Below are 20,511 nucleotides of genomic sequence, written 5' to 3' on the forward strand. Positions count from 1 at the left end.
GAATTACCTCGGTTACCACCACAGTTCTGTGAGTCTCTCTCTAATCGTCATTAATCTCAACTGCATATATGCTTAGGTTATATCCTGAGCCCCTCATACTGTAGTACGGTAGAGTTTGAACTGATTGTGTGAAGGAATCCAGTGGGCAAGACAGAAGTGCTGCTCCCAAATGTCAACTAAACAGGGAAATGGTGTAACCCCAAACACTGAGATCCTCTGAAGGATGCTATAAGAGTCTACTGCCTCTTGAGTGGGCAGACATGGTCTATCAGAGATAAAAGATCTTTATTTCACTAGAAGACAAGACAAACGGAATGTGATTAAAGAAAGTGGCCTTTAGTGACATTTACTAAGTAGAAAAACAGTAAGAAAGAGAGTGAACTCTACAAACTTTCAAAAATAGACTCAAAAGTATGTAGTCCAACAAGTTATAAATTTGAGACTCAAAATTCAATTCTACAGTTTTGGGGACTGATGACACAGCCCAAGCAATTGATATATGAGGAGAATCTTATTTGCTACATTTTTTTTACCACCATAACAAAGATTATTCAATCTAAAATGTTGATAGCGCCAAAGTTAAGAAATCCTGCTCTAAGTGTCACCCTTGACCCCTACACAAGAAAATTTAACAGAGTTCTAGTTACCACAACACAATGCCAGCTCTAATAAGGTAAAATGTATCTTAATATCACTATCATTGGTGGGTAATCTACCTGTAACATGCATTGAGACACCACACCCTCTGGAATCTCAGGGAAACGTTGTCGGAGGTCAAGGAGAACCTGCATATCAAGCTGTGGACTGCTTTGCGCCATGCCAGAGCAAATGGTGGTCAAGTTTCTCTTAGGAAATGGATGCTAACCGGCTTTCCAATAGCAATGGTCTTCCAACACCGAAGTCATTTTCTATTAAAAGAAATTAAGGTATGGTTAAATTTAATTACATATTTCATTTTATTCAAAGAGAAACCATTAATATATTAAAATGGAAGGTTGGAAAATTGACAAATTCAACCTAGCCGAAGACTTTTCTGATGTAATATAGCCATCACTGGTTTAAACACAAGTAAGAAAAGCCAAAACCCCCCTAAACTTCAATTTCAGTTAATTGTTCAAAAAAAAGCTGTTACATTAAAAATACATAGTATTATTTGGCAACCATACTTTTCCAGCCTTGAGAAATCCTACATATATATATAATTACTCATGTTTTCACAAGGGCTATCACATCACTTTTCTAAAGCAGCACAATTATTTTTATGTCTGAAATAATAAAATAAGGATACAAGGACTTGATAATATCACCACAAAGCATGCTTGTCCTGTTTGCCTTATATTCTCCCTGTGCTTTGAAGCTAAAAGGTTTGAATTTGAAGTCTGAGTGAAGGAAGCCCAATCTCTAAATGAAATAACTGGGTAAAAAATTGGAAATATGCAATCCTTTCTTTTAAAAAATGATGCTGGTGGCCCATCAATAGTCAGACCTTCCCAGCTAGGCTTTCACCTAGCTCTGATGCCACTGGTACAGGTGCTAAAATGGCAGGATGTGGGATTAGAGTTTAAGCAGAGGAAATTGACCCCCAAGCATACTGACACTAGTTGAGTTAAGCACTCATGTAAATAAGGCAACTCGTGCAATAATAATGAAATCATAAATCAACTAGCAGCACAAGGGTCAATTAACAACCTACTTTTCAATCCTTATTTCCCTTTTATTTAAAAACTAGAGACCTGGTGCATGACATTCATGCTCCTGTGTTGAGCATCTGCCCGCTGGTGGTCAGTGCATGTCATAGTGACTGGTCGTTCCACAGTTCGGTTGATTTGCATTTTAGCCTTTTATTAATAGGATTGATTTTGAGAAACAGAGAGGGGGAAGGAGGGGGAGAGGGGGAGGGAGGGAGGGAGGGAGGGAGGAGAGGAGAGAGAGAGAGAGAGAGAGAGAGAGAGAGAGAGAGAGAGAGAGAGATATCAATGTGAGAAACATAAATTGGTTGCCTCCCACATGGTCCCTAATGGGGGATTGAACCTGCCACCTTTTGTATATGGAACGACGCTCCAACCAACTGAACCATACTGGCCAGGGTTTATTATTTCCCATTTTTTACTATTTTTTTATTATTGATTTTTTAGAGAAAGAGAGGAAGGGAGGATAGAGAGAGAGATACATCTGTGAGAGAAAAACATCGATTGGCTACATCCTGCACACTCCCTATTGGGGATCAAACCTGCAACCCCAGACGTGAGCTCTGACCAGGAATCGAACCATGACCTCCTGGTTCACAGGTCAATGCTCAACCACTGAAACACACCAACCAGGCAATTTCCCATTTTCAAAAGGCAAAAACAAAACAAAATAAAAAACCCATACAGTGTAAACCATACAATCTAATAATATTTCTGCTGTGTTCAGTCACTAGACAGTCAAATATTTTTAAGAATGAGAAATAATCACCTGCATCTTCATAAGATTCCATGGAAGCGATAATTATAAGACACGTGTCTAAACCAAAACATAAGGGAGAGTTATCCCACACCAAATCTTCTATTTCTTGCAAATAGGTCCCAGAACTGTAAATCATACCATTACTTAAAGCAATGTAGACTACTACACAGAATATTTTACATAAAAAGTATTGCCCCAGCTGGTGGGGCCCAGTTGCTTGAGCATTATCCTGTGCACAGGTCACCAGTTTGATCCCCGGTCAGGGTATGCACAGGAGGTAACTGATCAATGTTTCTCTCTTACATCAATGTGTGTGTGTGTGTCTCTCTCCCTCCCCCCCTCTCTGAAATCAATTTTTTAAAAGTTAAAAATAATTAAAAATAAAATACTGAATTACTTTTGCTGGTTTATAATTAAAAATAAATTTATTGAATTTTTTATGGAATCTCTAATTTGACTTTCATTAAAGGCACAGAATTTCATTTTGCATGCAATCTGCTGACTTTTACTGGGCATCTAGATGTCTTTTCTTCCTTCCAAACCAAGACTATCAAGAGTTATGTACTCTTTGTATCTATAAGGTGTTCACAAAGCTCCTATGTATAAGACTCTGCCTAACCATAGGTAAAAAGAGCCATTAGGGACTGCTTAATGACTTCTAACCATCTACACAAAAGATGTCTAAGGAACATGAGGGAAACAGTAAAATGTGGGTGAAGAATATAGATCACTTCCGGTGTGCACATACACGGGCCTTCTGGACACCTTGTACTATACCGATCTCTGCAATTCATTCCTTAGTCTGTTCTAATGTGGCTCATCTCACTGTTCCACTGAAATACTCTTTCCATCATCTCTCTGCCTCTAAATCCAGATGATATATCTTCTGCTCCCTATGCCCCTTGACCTCTGAAGCATCTGACACTACTGATCACACACCTTCTTTTCAGTCTCTGTGACACCATAGTAGTATGGTTTCTTCCCTCCTATCACGTTATTGTTTCCCTTGTTTTTGCCCTAAACTGCCTCTTCTTCTTCTACCTGTTTTTGCCCAGTGATCACACCCACTACTAAGGTTTCAAAAACTCTTAAAGGCTGATGATTCCCAACTTGATATCTTAAACATCATACTCTATCCAAGACTCCAGACATATAACCAACTGCCTAAAACAGCACCATAAGGATATCCCCAAATATATCAGTCACTATGTCCAAAAAGGAACTCCTTACCACAGCCCTTCCCCAAAGGCTTTCTGTTCTCTCCATGAATGTTACCACTCAGTTAACAAAATTAGAAACCAGGGTGTGATCCTTGACTTCCTGTTCTTGCACAACCAACTAAACAGTGTGTGAGATCAAGTGGGTCATGGTTTACATCCTGGTTCTGGCATTTATTAGTCTGTAGAAAAGATATTCAATCCTTACAACTTTGAAGCTTCATCTGTAAAATGGAAATAACAGTAGTAGAATTTAAATGGAAAACAGTCATAAGTCAGGAAGCATTAGTTACTATTATTCAGGGCATGTCTGAATATTATTCTCATCAACTTCCTGCTGGTCTCCCAATAGGTCTTGCCTTCCTCCACATCACAGCTAGAGTATTTGTTTACTTAGATGCAAATCTGGTCTTGTCTCCATCCTTTGCATAGATGTCCTGTACCACCTTTTTTCAGGGCATTATCCCACAACCATCTATCTGCCTGAGACACTTTTCTATTGTCCTCCCTCCCCTCTGATTCCCCAAGTCATACCGATACCCTATATCCTATAAGTTGACACTTTCCAATGACCCCCCCTTCCTTAGTCCTACTGCCTTGCCTCTCCTCCTACACTGGGCTAGAGGACTTTCCACTGTGTTACCACAGCAGGCTGTGCTTATCCTCACAGGAGAACCAAATACTATACTGAAGCCACTTGTGTATCTGAAGGTCTCATATGAAACTGAAGCTCCACCTGAAATTAGCTGTTATGCCAGAGAGTGAGGAAGTACTCAAAAAATAATGGGAGCTGGTCACAGGACCTGTGAGTCAGCTTAAAGAGGCTCCCACTGGCCAAATCTGTGACAGTTTAAGCACCAAAATAATTAAGGATAGTAATGGATTATAGGCCTGTAGAAGAGAGGAACCCATAAATCCATATCAATAATAGTTAAAAATACACACTTACATAGATGGAGAAGGGAGAGCTTTTGCTTAGAGTAGAATCCAACTGGTAAACATGCATAGTGCTAGAGCTGGAAAAATCATTTTGTAGCTATCACAGTATACAAACTGCTTCTAGCAAAAATCACCAATGGTTAATAAATCTAGGGGGAATTATGAATTAGGAGTAGGATATATAAGTGGTCTTAAAGTATCTCCCCAAAGAATTGCTTATTAATTCCATGGGGGAAATTTTTAACTATACAGTGGATAAATTCAGCAACATCTTGACTGGGTGAATAAATAAACATCATCAATAAAGGACAGATAGACAGCGTTTACCTCCAGATGTGATACCCCAAAAAGAACATAACACTTTATAGTATTCTAGTCATGGATGCATAACCTGAAATGGCTCATGAAGAAACAGACAAACCCCAAATGAGAAATGTTCTATTAAAAAAATGTAGAGAGTAGGAGACGGTGAGAATGTCATCTTAAAAATGCCAGTGTCATAAAAGATTTAAGGCTAGAAAAATATCAGAGATTAAAGGAGATAGAGCCATGACAACTAAATTGGATACCTGATCCTAGACTACTGAATCCTATACTAAATGGGGAAAATATTTTTTAAAATATATTTTATTGATTTTTTACAGAGAGGAAGAGAGAGGGATAGAGAGTTAGAAACATCGATGAGAGAGAAACATCGATCAGCTGCCTCCTGCACACCCCCTACTGGGGATGTGCCCGCAACCAAGGTACATGCCCTTGACCGGAATCGAACCCGGGACCCTTGAGTCCGCAGGCCGACGCTCTATCCACTGAGCCAAACCGGTTTCGGCAAATGGGGAAAATATTTTTTAAAATGAATGGATCAATTGAAATGTGGATGGTAGATCAGAAAAAGTATTCTATTAATTACTGAATTTACTGACTTGAATTAGGCAATGAAGCATTTAAGGGTAAAGGATATGACATCATCATCGATGTTTCTCTCTCTCTCTTCCTCCCTTTTCAGAAATTAATAAAAATAACCAAAGGACTTGTATGCATGCATATAAGCATAACCAATGCACACAGATACCAGGGGGTGAGGGCATGAATGGGAGAGCACGGGTGGGGGGGGGCAATGGGAGGATAAGGACACACATGTAATACCTTAATCAATAAAGAAGAAAAAAAGAAATCCCAGGACAGATCATACACACACACACACACACACACACACACACACACACACACACTTAAAATTAGCCCTGGCCAGTGTAACTCAGTTGGTTGAGCGTTGTCCCATGCACCGAGCAGTCCCGTTCCATTCATGGTCAAAGCACATGCCGGGGTTGCGGGCTTGATTCCTGGTAGGGGGCGCGCAAGAGGCAGCTGATAGATATTTTGCTTTCACATTGATGTTTCTCTCCCTCTCCCATCCTCTCTCAAAAAATCTTAAAAACACACACCAAACACTCAAGTTTTACAGTAATGTATTTTTGTATTTAAGCCCATAGAATACAATGAAAATGAAGCACTGTCATATACTATCTTATAGATTTGGATATGATATAGGTCAAAACATATAATCTATTCTTGTCCACATATAGTTGACCCTAGACCAACATGGGTTTAAACCACACAAGTGTACTTATATGTAGATTTTTTCAATGAATATACAGTTGGCCATATGTATCCTTGGCTTTCGCATCTGAAAATTCAACATACCTCAGATAAAAAACAATATTTTTGATCCTTGGTTGGGAATCTGCAGATCCAGAGGGCTGACTATATGCATTGTTCTATGCCATTTTATATAAGACTAGTGGCCCGTAATTCATGCAACATTAAAAGGGAATTAATTAGAGGAAGTATTTTAATATTGCTATTTGCCCTTTCTCTATAATAGAAGTGTCAGAGATGAAAGAAAATTAGTAAGATGTATATGAAAATCTCCCTCCTGTCAGAGTCTGGGGTGTGCCGTGGGACCCAGAGTCAAGTCCCCACCCACCTGTGCCTTGAAATCGCTCAAGACCCTGTCCCGGCCAGCTCTACCCCCGTCAAGCCCCGCAGGGTGGGGGGGGCGCGGCCTCGGGTCCCCCAGCCTGGCGCCGGACAGGGGGTGCAGCCTCAGGTCCCAATCAAGCCCCACCAGGCGAGGAGCACAGCCTCAGGTCCCCCATCAAGCCCCGCCAGATGGGGGGGCACAGCCTCAGGTCCCCCAGCCTGGTGCCGGGGTGGGGGGCGTGGTCTCAGGTGTCCTGGCCCTAGAGTGGGGGGCGCAGCCTCAGGTACCCCAGCCTGGCCTCAGGTCTCCTGGCCCCAGTGCCAGGGTGGGGGATGCAGCCTTAGGTCCCCCGTCAAGCCCCGCTGGGTGGGGGGGCACAGCCTCATGTCCCCCCGCCTGGCGCCGGCCGCAGCCTCAACCCCTCCAGTACAGCCTCAGGTCCCCCATCAAGTCCCACTGGGCAGGGGGCATGCCCTCAGGTCCCCCGGTCCTGGCGCGAGGGAGCAAGAACCATTCGCATATTAGCTCTTTATTATATAGGACTAGTGGCCCGGTACACAAAATTTGTGCACATTAAAAGGGGATTAATTAGAGGAAATATTTTAATATTGCTATTTGCCCTTTCTCTATAATAGAAGTGTCAGAGATAAAAGAAAATTAGTAAAATGTATATGAAAATATTCCTCCTGTCAGATTCTGGGGTGCACCATGGGACCCAGAGTCAAGTCTCCACCCACCCTTGTGTGCCTCAAAATTGCGCGAGACCCAGACCCAGCTGCCCCTCCCTCCCCGCCCATTGGGCTATATCCATACCCGGCCAGTCCCACCCTTGTCAAGCCCCGCTGGGCAGGGGGCATAGCCTGAGGTCCCCTGGCCTATCCCAAGGCGGGGGCGTGGCCTGAGGTCCCCCAGCCTGGCGCAAGGGTGGAGGGCACGTCCTGAGGCCCCCTGTCAAGCCCCATGGGGGCAGGGGTGGGGCGCAGCCTCAGGTCCCTGCTGATTGCTCGTTAAGGCTCATTATGGGAACTCGGCCTCCACTGTGGGTGCAGCCATCTTGTGTTACGGAAACCCTGCCTCCGCTGTGGGGGCAGCCATCTTTGTGGCAGTGACAGTCAATTTGCATATTCCCTCTTTATTATATAGGATACTTGAGCACCTGCAAATTTTGTTATCTGCAGAGGGTAGGAGTGGGGGGAGTAGTCCTGGAACCAATCCCCCATGCATACTGAAAGACAACTGCAATTAAGTTTTGGGGGAATCAAACGTTATACAGATACTCAACTGCATGGGGTCAGCACCCCTAAACCCCCAAATTCAAGGGTGAAGTGTATATCAATGTATGCAACAACTATGCAAAGTACACATGGAGTTTGTCTCTTAACATTATACTGAGATGCTAGTTTTTATACAATATTAAAGTGATGATTTGACACCTTAAAACCAGGCAGAGTACCCACGCCCTATCTGAACTGTACTGGTTAGAATAGGATGTGACCAAATTCCTGAGACACCCTTGAAACACCCCCACTAAAAACACAGATGGCCACAGCTGTGGACTGTGGAGCTATGTAGGCAGTAACCCTAGATCAAGAAAGAAGAAATAGTGAAGGCATAAATCAAACAGTTCCATAGCCACAAAACCCAGGAGAGTCTGTGGGGTCAAGCCTTTATTTCTAAAGGCAGGATGAAGACTGGGGGCTTAGAATAGTATGCTTAGTGTGGAATCACTCAGGCTTCCTCCAGTAGTGCAGCTACACCCTCCCCCAATTCAGGAGTGCTAGCACCACAAGACACAGCAGCTTTGGGAATTTCTCCCAATAGAATTCCTCCTTCCAAAGAGAGGAAACTCTCCAAGAGCTCTCTTGTGATGCTACAATTCTCCAAACTCTAGAAAATGACCTTGACACCTAGTGCTTTCTTTCCACAAACTTTTCTGAGCCCAGCAAATATGGTCAGTGCTGTTATGGCCCTGACTGTTGACCTGTGCCAGAATTTTAGCTAACTTACTAAAATAATTACATTACAGGTTACAAACCAATGGTCTGTGAGCTGAATCCAGCCCACCCATCTGCTTGGTCAGAGTTAAAAAAAAAAAAAAGTTGAGCCACACTTTAAAATTGAAATTTTACGTAAAAATTTGAATAGCTTTCCTCTGAAAAATCAGATCTAGCATCTGGTTGAAGCTAAGCAGTCACTCCCTGGTTTAGAAAGGACATATACTATCCATCTTGCCTAGTGTCTACAGTGTCCCAGACACTGAGGCTTAGCCTTGCTTTATTCATTGACATAGTTGCTGGATCTGTGATACCCAGAATGTGTTCGAAAGAGAAGCTTATAGATAGTACAGTATTAGTCTAGTCTAGTGTGTCTTAATGGTATGCTATTGATGTGGTAGTCTGGAACACAATTCTTCATCACGCAAGCCTGTTCCATGTGTCACGAGATCTTTAGCATCCTGGCCCCTCCTGTAAAATCCCAGGAATACCCCGAAGTGGGGCCTAGGGAAACAACAGTATTCCAGGCTGACAACTACTATTACCATGCTAAGTTTGGTGAGGCGAGCATTTCCCAGGTTTGAAGAAGAGTTAGCTTTGCCTTAAGAGGACTTTTAAGATTAAAAAAAGAAAAGAATCGCCAGGCCACGGTGGCTCAGTGGTTGAACATCAACCTATGAACTAGGAGGTCACGGTTCAATTCCCGTTCAGGGCACATGCCCAAGTTGCAGGCTCAATCCCCAGTGGGGGGTATGCAGGAGGCAGCCAATCAATGGATCAATGATTCTCTCTCATCATTGATGTTTCTATCTCTCTATTCCTCTTCCTTCCTCTTTGAAATCAATAAAAATATATTTAAAATATATTTTATTGACTTTTTTTTTACAGAGAGGAAGGGAGAGGGCTAGAGAGCTAGAAACATCGATGAGAGAGGAACATCGATCAGCTGCCTCCTGCACACTCCCCTCTGGGGATGTGCCCGCAGCCATGGTACATGCCCTTGACCGGAATCGAACCTGGGACCCTTCAGTCTGCAGGCCGACGCTCTATCCACTGAGCCAAACCGGTTTTGGCCAATAAAAATATATTTAAAAAAAGAATCATTTTAATCATTTTCCTGATTGGTCTGGTCCAAATAATAGCTGTTGAACAAAGAGATGTATACTAGTATAAACCTTTGGAACTTTCATCCAGTTTCTTGCTGCTTCGTAGGTTTTGATTATATATCATATTTATTGAGCCTATGTACCATGCTTTATCTCATTTAATCCTACTAAAATCCCATAGGAGAGGTAATATCCATCCATATTTTACAAATGAGGAAATATGAGGAACAGAGAGGGTAAATAATTTGCCTGTGGATCATACAATTAAGCAGCAAAGAGGATACAAACTTGAAGTCTATGCTTTAGCCTTTATTCTCCTATACCGATGGATACATGGTAAGACTTTATTAATGTCATCACTTAAAGACTGTAAAATTTAACCCCAAAATTGCTTTACAACAAGAGTTTTTGTACCAGAATGTGAATTTTTCAAGGTAAACAGCAACAAGAAATGTCTGATATTGTGGCATAACAAATTACTGGCAGAGGTAAGAGTCCTAATTTCAGGATTTTTCATAGAGACACACACACACACACACACATACACACACACACACACACACACACACACACACTGCACTGAGTGGCCAGATTATTATGACCTCTGAATGCATAATAATCTGGCCACTTAGTGTATATCCTATACAATAAAAGAATAATATGCAAATTGACCCCTCGACCAGGAGTTCAACCAGCAGGCAGGCAGGCCAACTGCCCATGTCCCCTCCCCGTGAAAGTTATTATTTCCCCTAAATGTGTCTTCCAAATAATTTCTTTAAAAAACCAGAGAGGGTCGGACCTGCATTACCACCATTTGTCCACCATCCAGAACTGAGATATCATTGCTGTTATGTACACATAAAGAACTGTTGGACATAGAAATTGGGACTCAAAAGAACTGTTGGTCCAGAAAGAAACTCACTATAGACTGATTCATTTGCCTCTCAGCACAACCATTATTGCTTGTCTCATTTTCAGTTCCTATAAGTGTATTCCTAGTATCACATGAGCTCACTCATCTAGGGGAAAAGATGAACAACATAGACTGAAGAACAAGAACAGCATCAATCAGACTGTCAGACCTCAGAGGGAAGGTAGGGGAGGGTGGGGATAAGGGAGATAGATCAACCAAAGGATTTGTGTGCTTGCATATGAGCCTAACCAGTGATCACGGACAACAGGGGGGTGGGGGCATGCGTGTGGAGGGGTTTGGGATGGGAATGGGCGGGGGGGGGGGGTTGAGGACAAATATGTGATACCTTAATGAATAAATAAAAAAATTTGAAAACGAAAAAAAAAATTCTTTATTGTTCAGATTATTACAGTTGTTCCTCTTTCTCCCCCCATAGCTCCCGTCCGCCTGGATCCCACCCCACCCTCTGCCTTTACCTCCCCGACACACTGTCCTCATCCATAGGTGTATGATTTTTGTCCAGTCTCTTCCCGCACCCCCCACACCCCCTTCCCCCCGAGAATTGTCAGTCCACTCCCTTTTTATGCCCCTGATTCTATTATATTCACCAGTTTATTCTGTTCATCAGATTTTTTATTCACTTGATTTGTAGATTCACTTGTTGATAGATATGTATTTGTTGTTCATAATTTTTATCTTTTTTCTTCTTCTTCCTCTTCTTAAAGAATACCTTTCAGCATTTCATATAATACTGGTTTGGTGATGATGAACTCCTTTAGCTTTTTCTTATCTGTGAAGCTCTTTATCTGACCTTCAATTCTGAATGATAGCTTTGCCGGGTAGAGTAATCTTGGTTGTAGGTTCTTGCTATTTATCACTTTGAATATTTCTTGCCACTCCGGTCTGGCCTGCATAGTTTCTGTTGAGAAATCAGATGATATTCGTATGGGTACTCCCTTGTAGGTAACTAACTGTTTTCACTTGCTGCTTTTAAAATTCTCTCTTTGTCTTTTGCTCTTGGCATTTTAATTATGATGTGTCTTGGTGTGGTCCTCCTTGGATTCCTTTTGTTCGGGGTTCTCTGTGCTTCCTGGATTTGTAAGTCTATTTCTTTCACCAGGTAGGGGAAGTTTTCTGTCATTATTTCTTCAAATAGGTTTTCAATATTTTGCTCTCCCTCTTCTTCTGGCACCCCCATAATTTGGATGTAGGTACGCTTGAAGTTGTCCCAGAGGCTTCTTACACTATCTTCATATTTTTGGATTCTTTTTTCTTTTCCAGTTGGGTGTTTTTTGCTTCTTCGTATTTCAAATCTTTGACTTGATTCTTGGGATCCTCTAGTCTGCTGTTGGATCTCTGTATATTATTTTTTATTTCAGTCAGTATATGCTTAATTTCTGAGTGGTCCTTTTTCATATCCTTGAGGGTATCACTACATTTCTCAGAAGTTTCTGTAAGATTCTTGAGTAACCTTATAACAGTGGTTTTGAACTCTATATCCAGTCATTTGCTTTCCTCCACTTCTGTCATTTGTGACCTGTTTCTTTGTCTCCACATTTTGGCTCCTTCCCTGTGTTGATAGAGTGGCTTTGTGTGCTAGGTGTCCAATAGGGCCCAGTGGCTCAGCCTCACCAGTTACCTGAGGTGGACACTCTTGGTGTACCCCTTTGTGGGCTGAAAGCACAGTCTTGTTGTAGTTAAGCCTTGATTGTTGTTGGTATCACTGGGAGGAACTGACCTCCAGGCCAATTGGCTGTGAGGATCAGTTGTGTGTACGATGGGAGAACTTCTGTGCTGGAGACACCCTTATGGGGCAGGACTTGCTTCAGTGGGGCTTTGGTGCTCACTGAGTCTGTTCCCTGAGTGTGTCCCTTATGGATCTGAGGAGTTGTAATCTGGATGGTCCCACTCTGACTACTGGGTATACTGGCTCTTGGATCTCCAAGGAGGTGCAAATTTAGCCTCTGCCTGAGGCCACCCAGCAGGAGCTATGGAGAGATCTGCAGATTCCTCTTCTTTGTTTGGGGTTTGGAGGTTCCCAGATGAGGCCCAGCTGTGAAGCAACGCAAGCTGCTGTGGAGCCTTGGAAGTTCTGGGGCTCTCTGACCCAGCTGCAGTTTGTTAGGTAATTTTAGATTGCAAAGGGCCAGGCCATTCATATGCAAAAGCCTCTGCATATAGCTCGGGTGGGGTGGGGTCTCAGGAAATCAACAGGGTGGAGCAAACAGCAATGGCTGACCTTCAGCCCTGCCCTAAGAGGCCTCTGGGTCTCAGTGTCTCGCGGTAATCGCTGCAAGCACCTCTGAGAAAAAGCTGCCCTCGTGTTCCGGCCTGATGCCAGACAGTCCAATTTCCCCCGTATGAGTCTGGGTCCCCAGAGTCTCGCCCGGAACTGGAGTTCAGAGCAGTCGGGAGCTTGTGTCTCCCTCCTGATTTAAAAAGACAACCGAGTCCTCAGTTGCCAGCCCTTTCCTCGTGTGTGCCTCCGTACCTCCGCACTTTACTTCTGCACCTCCTCTGAGTCTCAGTGTGCTTTTCTCTTCCCTTCAAGTTGTAGAATTTCCACTCAGCCAGCCTTCCTGTGGTTCTGGATGATGTCCGTTTTGTCTTTTAGTTGTAGTTTTGAAGTGGTTGTACAAGGCAGCAAGTTCAGGTGTTTACCTATAACACCATCTTGGTTTCTCCCCAAATAATTTCTAAAACAATCATCCTATATGATGTTCATTACAGTGTAATCCAAACAGTCACATAAATGCTGCATCTATTTCATATTCTTTTATATTTTCAAGAGATATACATGAAACAAAACAATATTCACATTAAAAGAATCATCAAAAGCATTGTCAAGGCCTAGTTGGTTTGACTCAGAGGTTAGTCCTGGTGAGGATGTGGAGAATAGGGAACCCTAGTACACTGCTGGTGGGAATGCAGATGGGTGCAGCCATTATGGAAAACAGAATGGAGTTTCCTCAAAAAATTAAATATGGAACTGCCATTTGACCCAGTGATCTCACTTTCAGGATCACTAAGAAACCCAAAACACCAATCAGAAAGAATGTATGCACCCCTATGTTCATAGCAGCACGATTTACAATAGCTAAGATCTGGAAACAGCCCAAGTGCCCATCAATAGATGAGTGGATAAAAAAGGTGTGGTACATTTATACCACGGAATACTATGCAACAGTTAAAAAGAAGGATCTAGTACTCTTTGAGACAGCAAGGAGGGACCTGGAAAGTATTATGCTAAGTGAAATAAGCCAGTCTGAGAAAAATAAGTATCACACAATCTCACTCATATGTGGAATCTAATGAACAAAATAAACTGATGAACAAAATAGATCCAGAGACATAGAAGCATGGAACAGACTGTCAAATCTCAGACGGAAGGGGTGGCTGGATGGGAAGAGATCAACCAAAGACCTTGTATGCATATATGCATAACCCATGGACACAGACAATAGGGTGGTGAAGGCCTGGGGCAGGGGGGGGGGGCGGGGGCAGGCTAGAACCGGTCAATGGGGAGAAAATGATGACATGTGTAATACTTTCAACAATAAAGATTTAATAGAAAATTTTAAAAATACACATGTTAAAACACACACACACAAAAAACCTGACAAGGTCATCAAAACAAGGGAAGTCTGAGAAACGGTCACAGCTAAGAGGAGCCTCAGGAGACATGAAACAGAAAACCCATTAGGTAAAAACGAAGGAAATGTGAATTAACTGAAATATGAACTTTAATTAATAATAATGTTTCAATACTGCTCAATTAATTTTAACAAATGTACCATGCTAATGTAAACTACTGATAAGAGAGGAAATGGGATGCAGGGTATATGTGAACTCCCTGTATTATCTTCTCAATTTGTCTGTAAAATTAAAACTGCTCTGAAAAATAAAATCTATGTAAAAAATTTTTTTAAATTACCTCAAGGTGGTTCATGAGCCCTGGCATAGGCGTCTTATTCACATCTCCAATTCTGAAAGCACCTTCTTTTCAGTAGTCTGGAAGTCTAACAAAATGAGATAGTTATCCTTCTGCTAACTTCCAAACTCAACATGGAAGAATGACAAGAATTCATAAACCTCTGGTGCCTTAAAGTAACAGGAGACAGAAGGCTAGACCACACTTTTAGGGCAGGTGGTTCTTCCCCAATTATCATCACAAGCTGAATCTTCTTTTCCGTTAGGTCACAAATATCTTCTACAGCAGCAGTTAGAAAGACAAAAAGATAGTTCAGCCCTAGCTGATTTGGCTCAGTGGATAGAGTGTCAGCCTGCGGACTAAAGGGTCCCAGGTTCGATTCTGGTCAAGGGCACATGCCTGGGTTGTGGGCTTGATCCCCAGTAGGGGACATGCAGGAGGCAGCCAATCAATGATTCTCTCTCATCATTGATGTTTCTATCTCTCTTTCCCGCTCCTTTCCTTTCTGAAATCAATAAATATATATGTATATATATATATATATATATATATATATATATATATATTTTTTTTTTAAAAGATAGTCCACCACTCATTTTCTTAAGGCTTATGCAGCACATCTGGTTGTGACTTACCATCCTAAGCACCCCAATTCTTTTTAGAGAAGAAAGGATGAGCCTGGGCCTATCAAGCAACTATAACATTTTCTATTGCATAGCTAAAACAGCATATCACTTTTCTAAAAATACTATTATATAACCCATTTTTGTTCTATAAAGAATAATGATATATAGAACTAGTAGCCCATTTGCAGGAAGAATCCTGCAAGTGGCCGCGCCTGCACCCACAGGCCGCTGCTGCCCGCCCCACCCAGGCTTTCCCTCTGGCAGCCACCTGGCTTTCCGCTTTTCCTACCTCTTCCTTCTAAGTTGTCTTCAGTCTTCCCTCCTCCCACCCTCAGCGTATGCAAATTAACCACCATCTTTGTTGAGTAATTTGCATACTTGCTCTGATTGGCTGGTGGGCGTGGCTTGGATGTAGCAAAGGTGCGGTCAATTTGCATATTACTATTTTACTAGGTAGGATAGTAGCACCTTTATTGGGTTATTTTGACAAGTGAGCATTCTCTCTCCCCATCATTTAGAAACTATCTTCATTCCTGGTAAACCTGGTAATTCAATGTTAACTTTATCATTTTAGGGCAAATATTGGCTTATAGCAGAGCCATCATGCACACAAGTTTCTAATTAATCTCCTAACTCCACTTCATTTTATAACCACAGTAGAGCTAAAATAACATATCTTGTTTATACTGTATAATTTCAGCACTTTACTATTCTTTTTATCTTAATTTCTGTTACTTTATCCTAAACATTACCCAATAAATGAACTTCAAGCATGAGCAAGAAGTACTGTGCACCTACATGAATGCTGTCTTCTATCATATGTAATTGCTTTTTCCAATCTTCTAACACATGACAATGTAAAATCCACCCCACATTCATGTTAACCTCTACCATCAAATTTTCAATCTTTCTACCCTTCCTAAATGCCTATTAAAAGTCATGGTGTGTTGTTATCACTTTCAGCACTTGAAATACTGTTTATTAATTTTTAATTCTCCTCTAGATTTTATCACTATAAATCTTGAGAATGAAAACCAAACATGCCCTTTCAGCTATAGTGCCTTGTGCACATTAAATATTTTGTAGGACTTTTAAATAATTGAAAAACTAATTTGTTCTGGTTGTCGGGTCAATTATTAAATGATATTATTAAAAAAAAAAGACAGGAGAGCCTGTTGGAAACATATGCAAGAAGCAGATCATCTCCACATTTTATTACTTAAATAAAGAGATTACTTAGAACAATGGTTTTCAAATGGTGGGTTGTGACCTCTAAATAAATTATATAATAAATTTATAGGGTGATGACGAGTATTTTTTAAAAATAATAAATATAACAATATATTACAGTGTTTCACACATAGTAATGGTAAATACTGGTTAAAAAAACTTGTCTGAGGGATGTATGTGTTCTAGATCATGATTATAATGTATTTCTTGCTGTGGATTGCTTTGCAAAATACTGACTTAGAATATGGTGAGGTAGTCTAGGTTACGTAAGAAAAATATTTAGGACCTTTTTACTTTTATCTGGATAGCAGTTTTGAATTAACAAAATGGAGTTATTTGAGAAACTTCTGGATATGAAAGTTGAAACAATTCTGTTATAAAATGTTTTAAAAATATATTTTTACTGATTTCAGAGAGGAAGGGGGAGGAGAGAGAGATGAAAACATCAATGATGAGAAAGAACCATTGACTGGCTGACTCCTGCACGCCCCCCTACCGGGGATTGAGCTGGCAACCTGGGCATGTGTCCTGACTGGGAATCGAGCCATGATCTCCTGCTTCACAGGTTGACCCTCAACCACTGAGCCACACTGGCTGGGCTGTTATAAATTTTTATGTGACGTTTTCCAAATGCAGCCTTGCTGTGTTTTGTGCAGCTCCCTCACATTCTATTTGAGGTTCCTGCCTTCTAAATGATTTTAAAAAATGAGTTATTAGTGTCATTAACCTAGAGATTCAAGATCACCAATTGTGGCCTACTGTAAGGGTATAAAAGATTTACAAAAATGCCACTGAAAATAATTTCTTTAACAATATCTAGCCTGACAATACTCCTGAATCCCTTGTTCATAATAGAGTAGGGTTTAGTCCTATAATGCATTTTCAGAAAAATAAACAATTAAGATAGGACAAGGAAAATGAGCACTGAGGAAAGGTTCATGGAAGAGATGATATTTAAGCTGGGGTGCAAAGAAAAATAAAATAAATAAATAAAAAGTATCCTATATAATAAAAGCCTAATATGCAAATTGTTCCCTCAGGCAATCGTTCAAACTGGGAGTTCGACTGCTCACTATGACATGCATTGACCACCAGGGGGTGGTGCAGAACATGGCAGGCGTTGATGACGCGGAGCTGGAAGCAGGCGGCAGTGGAGGCACTGCAGGCCTTGATGGGCCCAGGCGAGAGCAGGACCGCGGGATGGCAAAGCAGGTGAGTGGGCGGTGCCAGGCCAAGGCGGGTGTGAGCAGGGGCCCACTTGCCCCGCAGACTGCGACCAGCAGCAGCAGTGGGGGGTGGTGCTGCCGCCGCTGCCCAGCTCCCAGGTGTTGAGGGAGCTGGGCAGGCCGATCATTCGCCCTGCAGGCAGGATGGTGGAGCAGGTGAGGGGGCAGTGCCAGGCCAAGGCGGGGTACCAGGAGGGGCTGCAAGGCTGGGGGACTGTGGCCACCCCAAGGGACCCCAGCCATGCACAAATTCGTGCACTGGGCCTCTAGTAAAATTATAAAGCTGGAAGGAACTCTACACATCATCTAATCTAGGGGTTCTGAACTGGGGTTGATTCTGCCCTGCAAGGCACATTTGTCAATGTCTGGTGGCATTTTTGGTTGTCATTACTGGGGAGGGGCGCTACTGGCATTTAGTGGACAGAGGCCAAGGACAATGCTAAATATCCTACAGTGTACAAGACAGCCCCTGACAACTAATTATCTGGCCCAAATGTCAATAGTGCCAAGGCTTTCTCCGAACTCAACCTTGTTTTACACAAGAAGGTAACTGAAGGCTAGAGGGATTTAAAAACTTGCTTAAAAGCCAAGATTATAAAACAGGCCTCATAATATCTTGTCCAGTGTTTACGTTAAAACACACACCCACGTATGTTTTTATACTAGGAAACAGCTGTTAAAAAGAATGGTAACATCTTTATAAGGTGGCAAAACAAGCTATCTAAAAATCAAAGCTGATATTGTAAAATAGCCTTTCTTGGCTCAAAGAAAGAATTATGCTACATTTAAAAAATTATATCCTGATTTGTTCATAATACCATATTTATCATTTATACAACTCAGTTATTGAACACATATCTAAGAATAAGAAAAATTACAATAAAAACTAGGAAGTTGGAAGACCAGCATTTGCATGCACACCCAGTTACTCCATGGGGCAAGTCTTTCAAGCTCCACCAGCTCCACCCACTGGGGATCTGTGACCTAGCTAGGACTGATTAGTGTCCTTTATTCAAAGTCAACTCCTGAGTTACCCTTCCATTTGCTGCTGAGCTTTCTAATAACAAATTAATTGTACAAAAAACTTGCTTAGAGTCTTGATTTAGGGCCTAAACCTAAAACATGAAATCACCTGAACATCTTTTCCCTGCTCTTAAATGCACAAAAGGGATGGGGATAATGGAGTGAGGTAATATCAATAACAACCTGGATTAGTTTTCAAAAAAGTTTTTAATATATTACAGGAATACACAGACACAAATATACACTCCTTACCTCCAATTTGTCAACTGGTGAAACTTTAACTATGATGAGTTGTCCAGTTTGACATGTGATAATTCATGATAAAAAAAACTTGAAGAAAAGGCTGAAGACACTGTCCTAAAAAGGAAAAAGACCAAAGAGGTAAAATTCAAACTGTGAAAGGTTTAAAGAAGGCAGCGTGAACATAAGGTCACAAAAAAGAATGCAGCCTTTTATACATCTTTACTATCTGAAATTTCAGCAAATGAAGTTTCTGTTGCTAGATACTAACAGAAAATTCATCTGACTGCCTGAACCACCCTGTTCTACTTCCCAGTCAGGCACCTCTAGTACCTAAGGCAGAGCTGGCAACAGTAGAGTGGATGGCTAAAGCTTTTCTGAGGTTTTGGCTTTAGAGAAAGCTTGGAAGAGGAACTTTAGTTGCATCTCTGGCAAACCATTAGGGGTCCCCACGGCTCCCCTTGATTTCTAGTTATTAAATTTTAATGGGTTTGATTACAAAACTGCGCCATAACCATTAAAGGACTGGAATTCAGAGAGGTGAGCCAAGCATTTTTGAATAAACAAGAGGTTAAACTGTATCTGACAGCCTGATAGGCAGAGAGGAACAAAAGGAAAATCCTCTTCCCCTACCTTCAGGTTAAGAACCTGAAGGGCTGCACCTTAGAAATAGGGGTAAACCAGAAATTAATCAGGCCATACACTGAATGCAACTTGGCCTTGAGTCATCTGACTGGCCCAGAAAAATCTCTAAAGTGGAGATTAGACTAAGTAATCTTGGATTCCCTCAAGGAGATGCCACCAAAAAAAAAAAAAAAAAATTCCTTTCTGGAAGACATTCTTGATCTCAGATGATTTTTAAAACAAATTTTCAGCACACAATTAAAGACAATCAGGCACATGAGGAGACAAGAGGATAAGATTAAAAGCTGTAGAAACAACAAAAAGAGACTCACAGGCCCTCCATATATTAGAATTATCAAACATAGACTTTCAATTATGTTTACTATGTTCTAGGAGGTGAAAACCAAACTTGATCTCATCAATTAAGTAGAAACGATAAAAAGTGACACAGCAGATTTCTAAAAGAAGCAAAAAGTAATTCTGTAACTGAAAAATACAAAAACTGAAAATAAGAATTCAATGAACAGGTTAACAGCCAATGGACACAGCTGAGACAGTGAATCAGAAGATACGTCAGTGGGAAAAGCTCAGAATGAAGAGAGGGAAAGAAACATGAGGATACAGTGAGGAGGTCTAACATCCAACACAGTTAATTGGAATCCCAGAAGAAAGAGACAGAAACATTATGTGAATGGCTGAAAAACAATGGAAGATGTCAAACAACAAATTTAAGAATCTAAATGAATTCCTAAGTGAAAATCGACAAAGAAAAACTTAAAAGCATCCCAAGGGTAGAAAAAATTACTTTCAAAGCAACAGATGGATAGCTTAATTCTCAAGAACAAAAATGGAAGCTGAAAGACTGTGTAATGGTATCTCTAAGGAGCAGAAAGAAAAACAACTGCCAACCTTGTATTGTCCTGCAGAGAAAATATCCATCAAGAATGAAAATGAAATATTCTCAGAGAAATAAAAGCAGAGTTCACATCCAGCATACCCCTACTAAGAAA

General features: G+C 41.4%; 1 protein-coding gene across 1 annotated transcript in view; it reads right to left on the reverse strand.

The window, feature by feature from the left end:
- TAB3 (TGF-beta activated kinase 1 (MAP3K7) binding protein 3) overlaps positions 1–20,511 on the reverse strand; it is a 67,812-nt gene that overhangs the window by 33,858 nt on the left and 13,443 nt on the right. Inside the window, exons 2-4 of the mRNA XM_054720867.1 lie at positions 18,890–18,994; positions 14,536–14,620; positions 717–908 (exon numbers count right to left, since the gene is read on the reverse strand). Of these exons, the coding sequence (XP_054576842.1) occupies positions 717–818 (102 nt within the window). The 5' untranslated portion in view covers positions 819–908; positions 14,536–14,620; positions 18,890–18,994. The remainder of the gene's footprint in view (positions 1–716; positions 909–14,535; positions 14,621–18,889; positions 18,995–20,511) is intronic.

Source organism: Eptesicus fuscus, chromosome 1 (genome assembly GCF_027574615.1).
Source record: "Eptesicus fuscus isolate TK198812 chromosome 1, DD_ASM_mEF_20220401, whole genome shotgun sequence".
Lineage (NCBI taxonomy): Eukaryota > Metazoa > Chordata > Mammalia > Chiroptera > Vespertilionidae > Eptesicus > Eptesicus fuscus.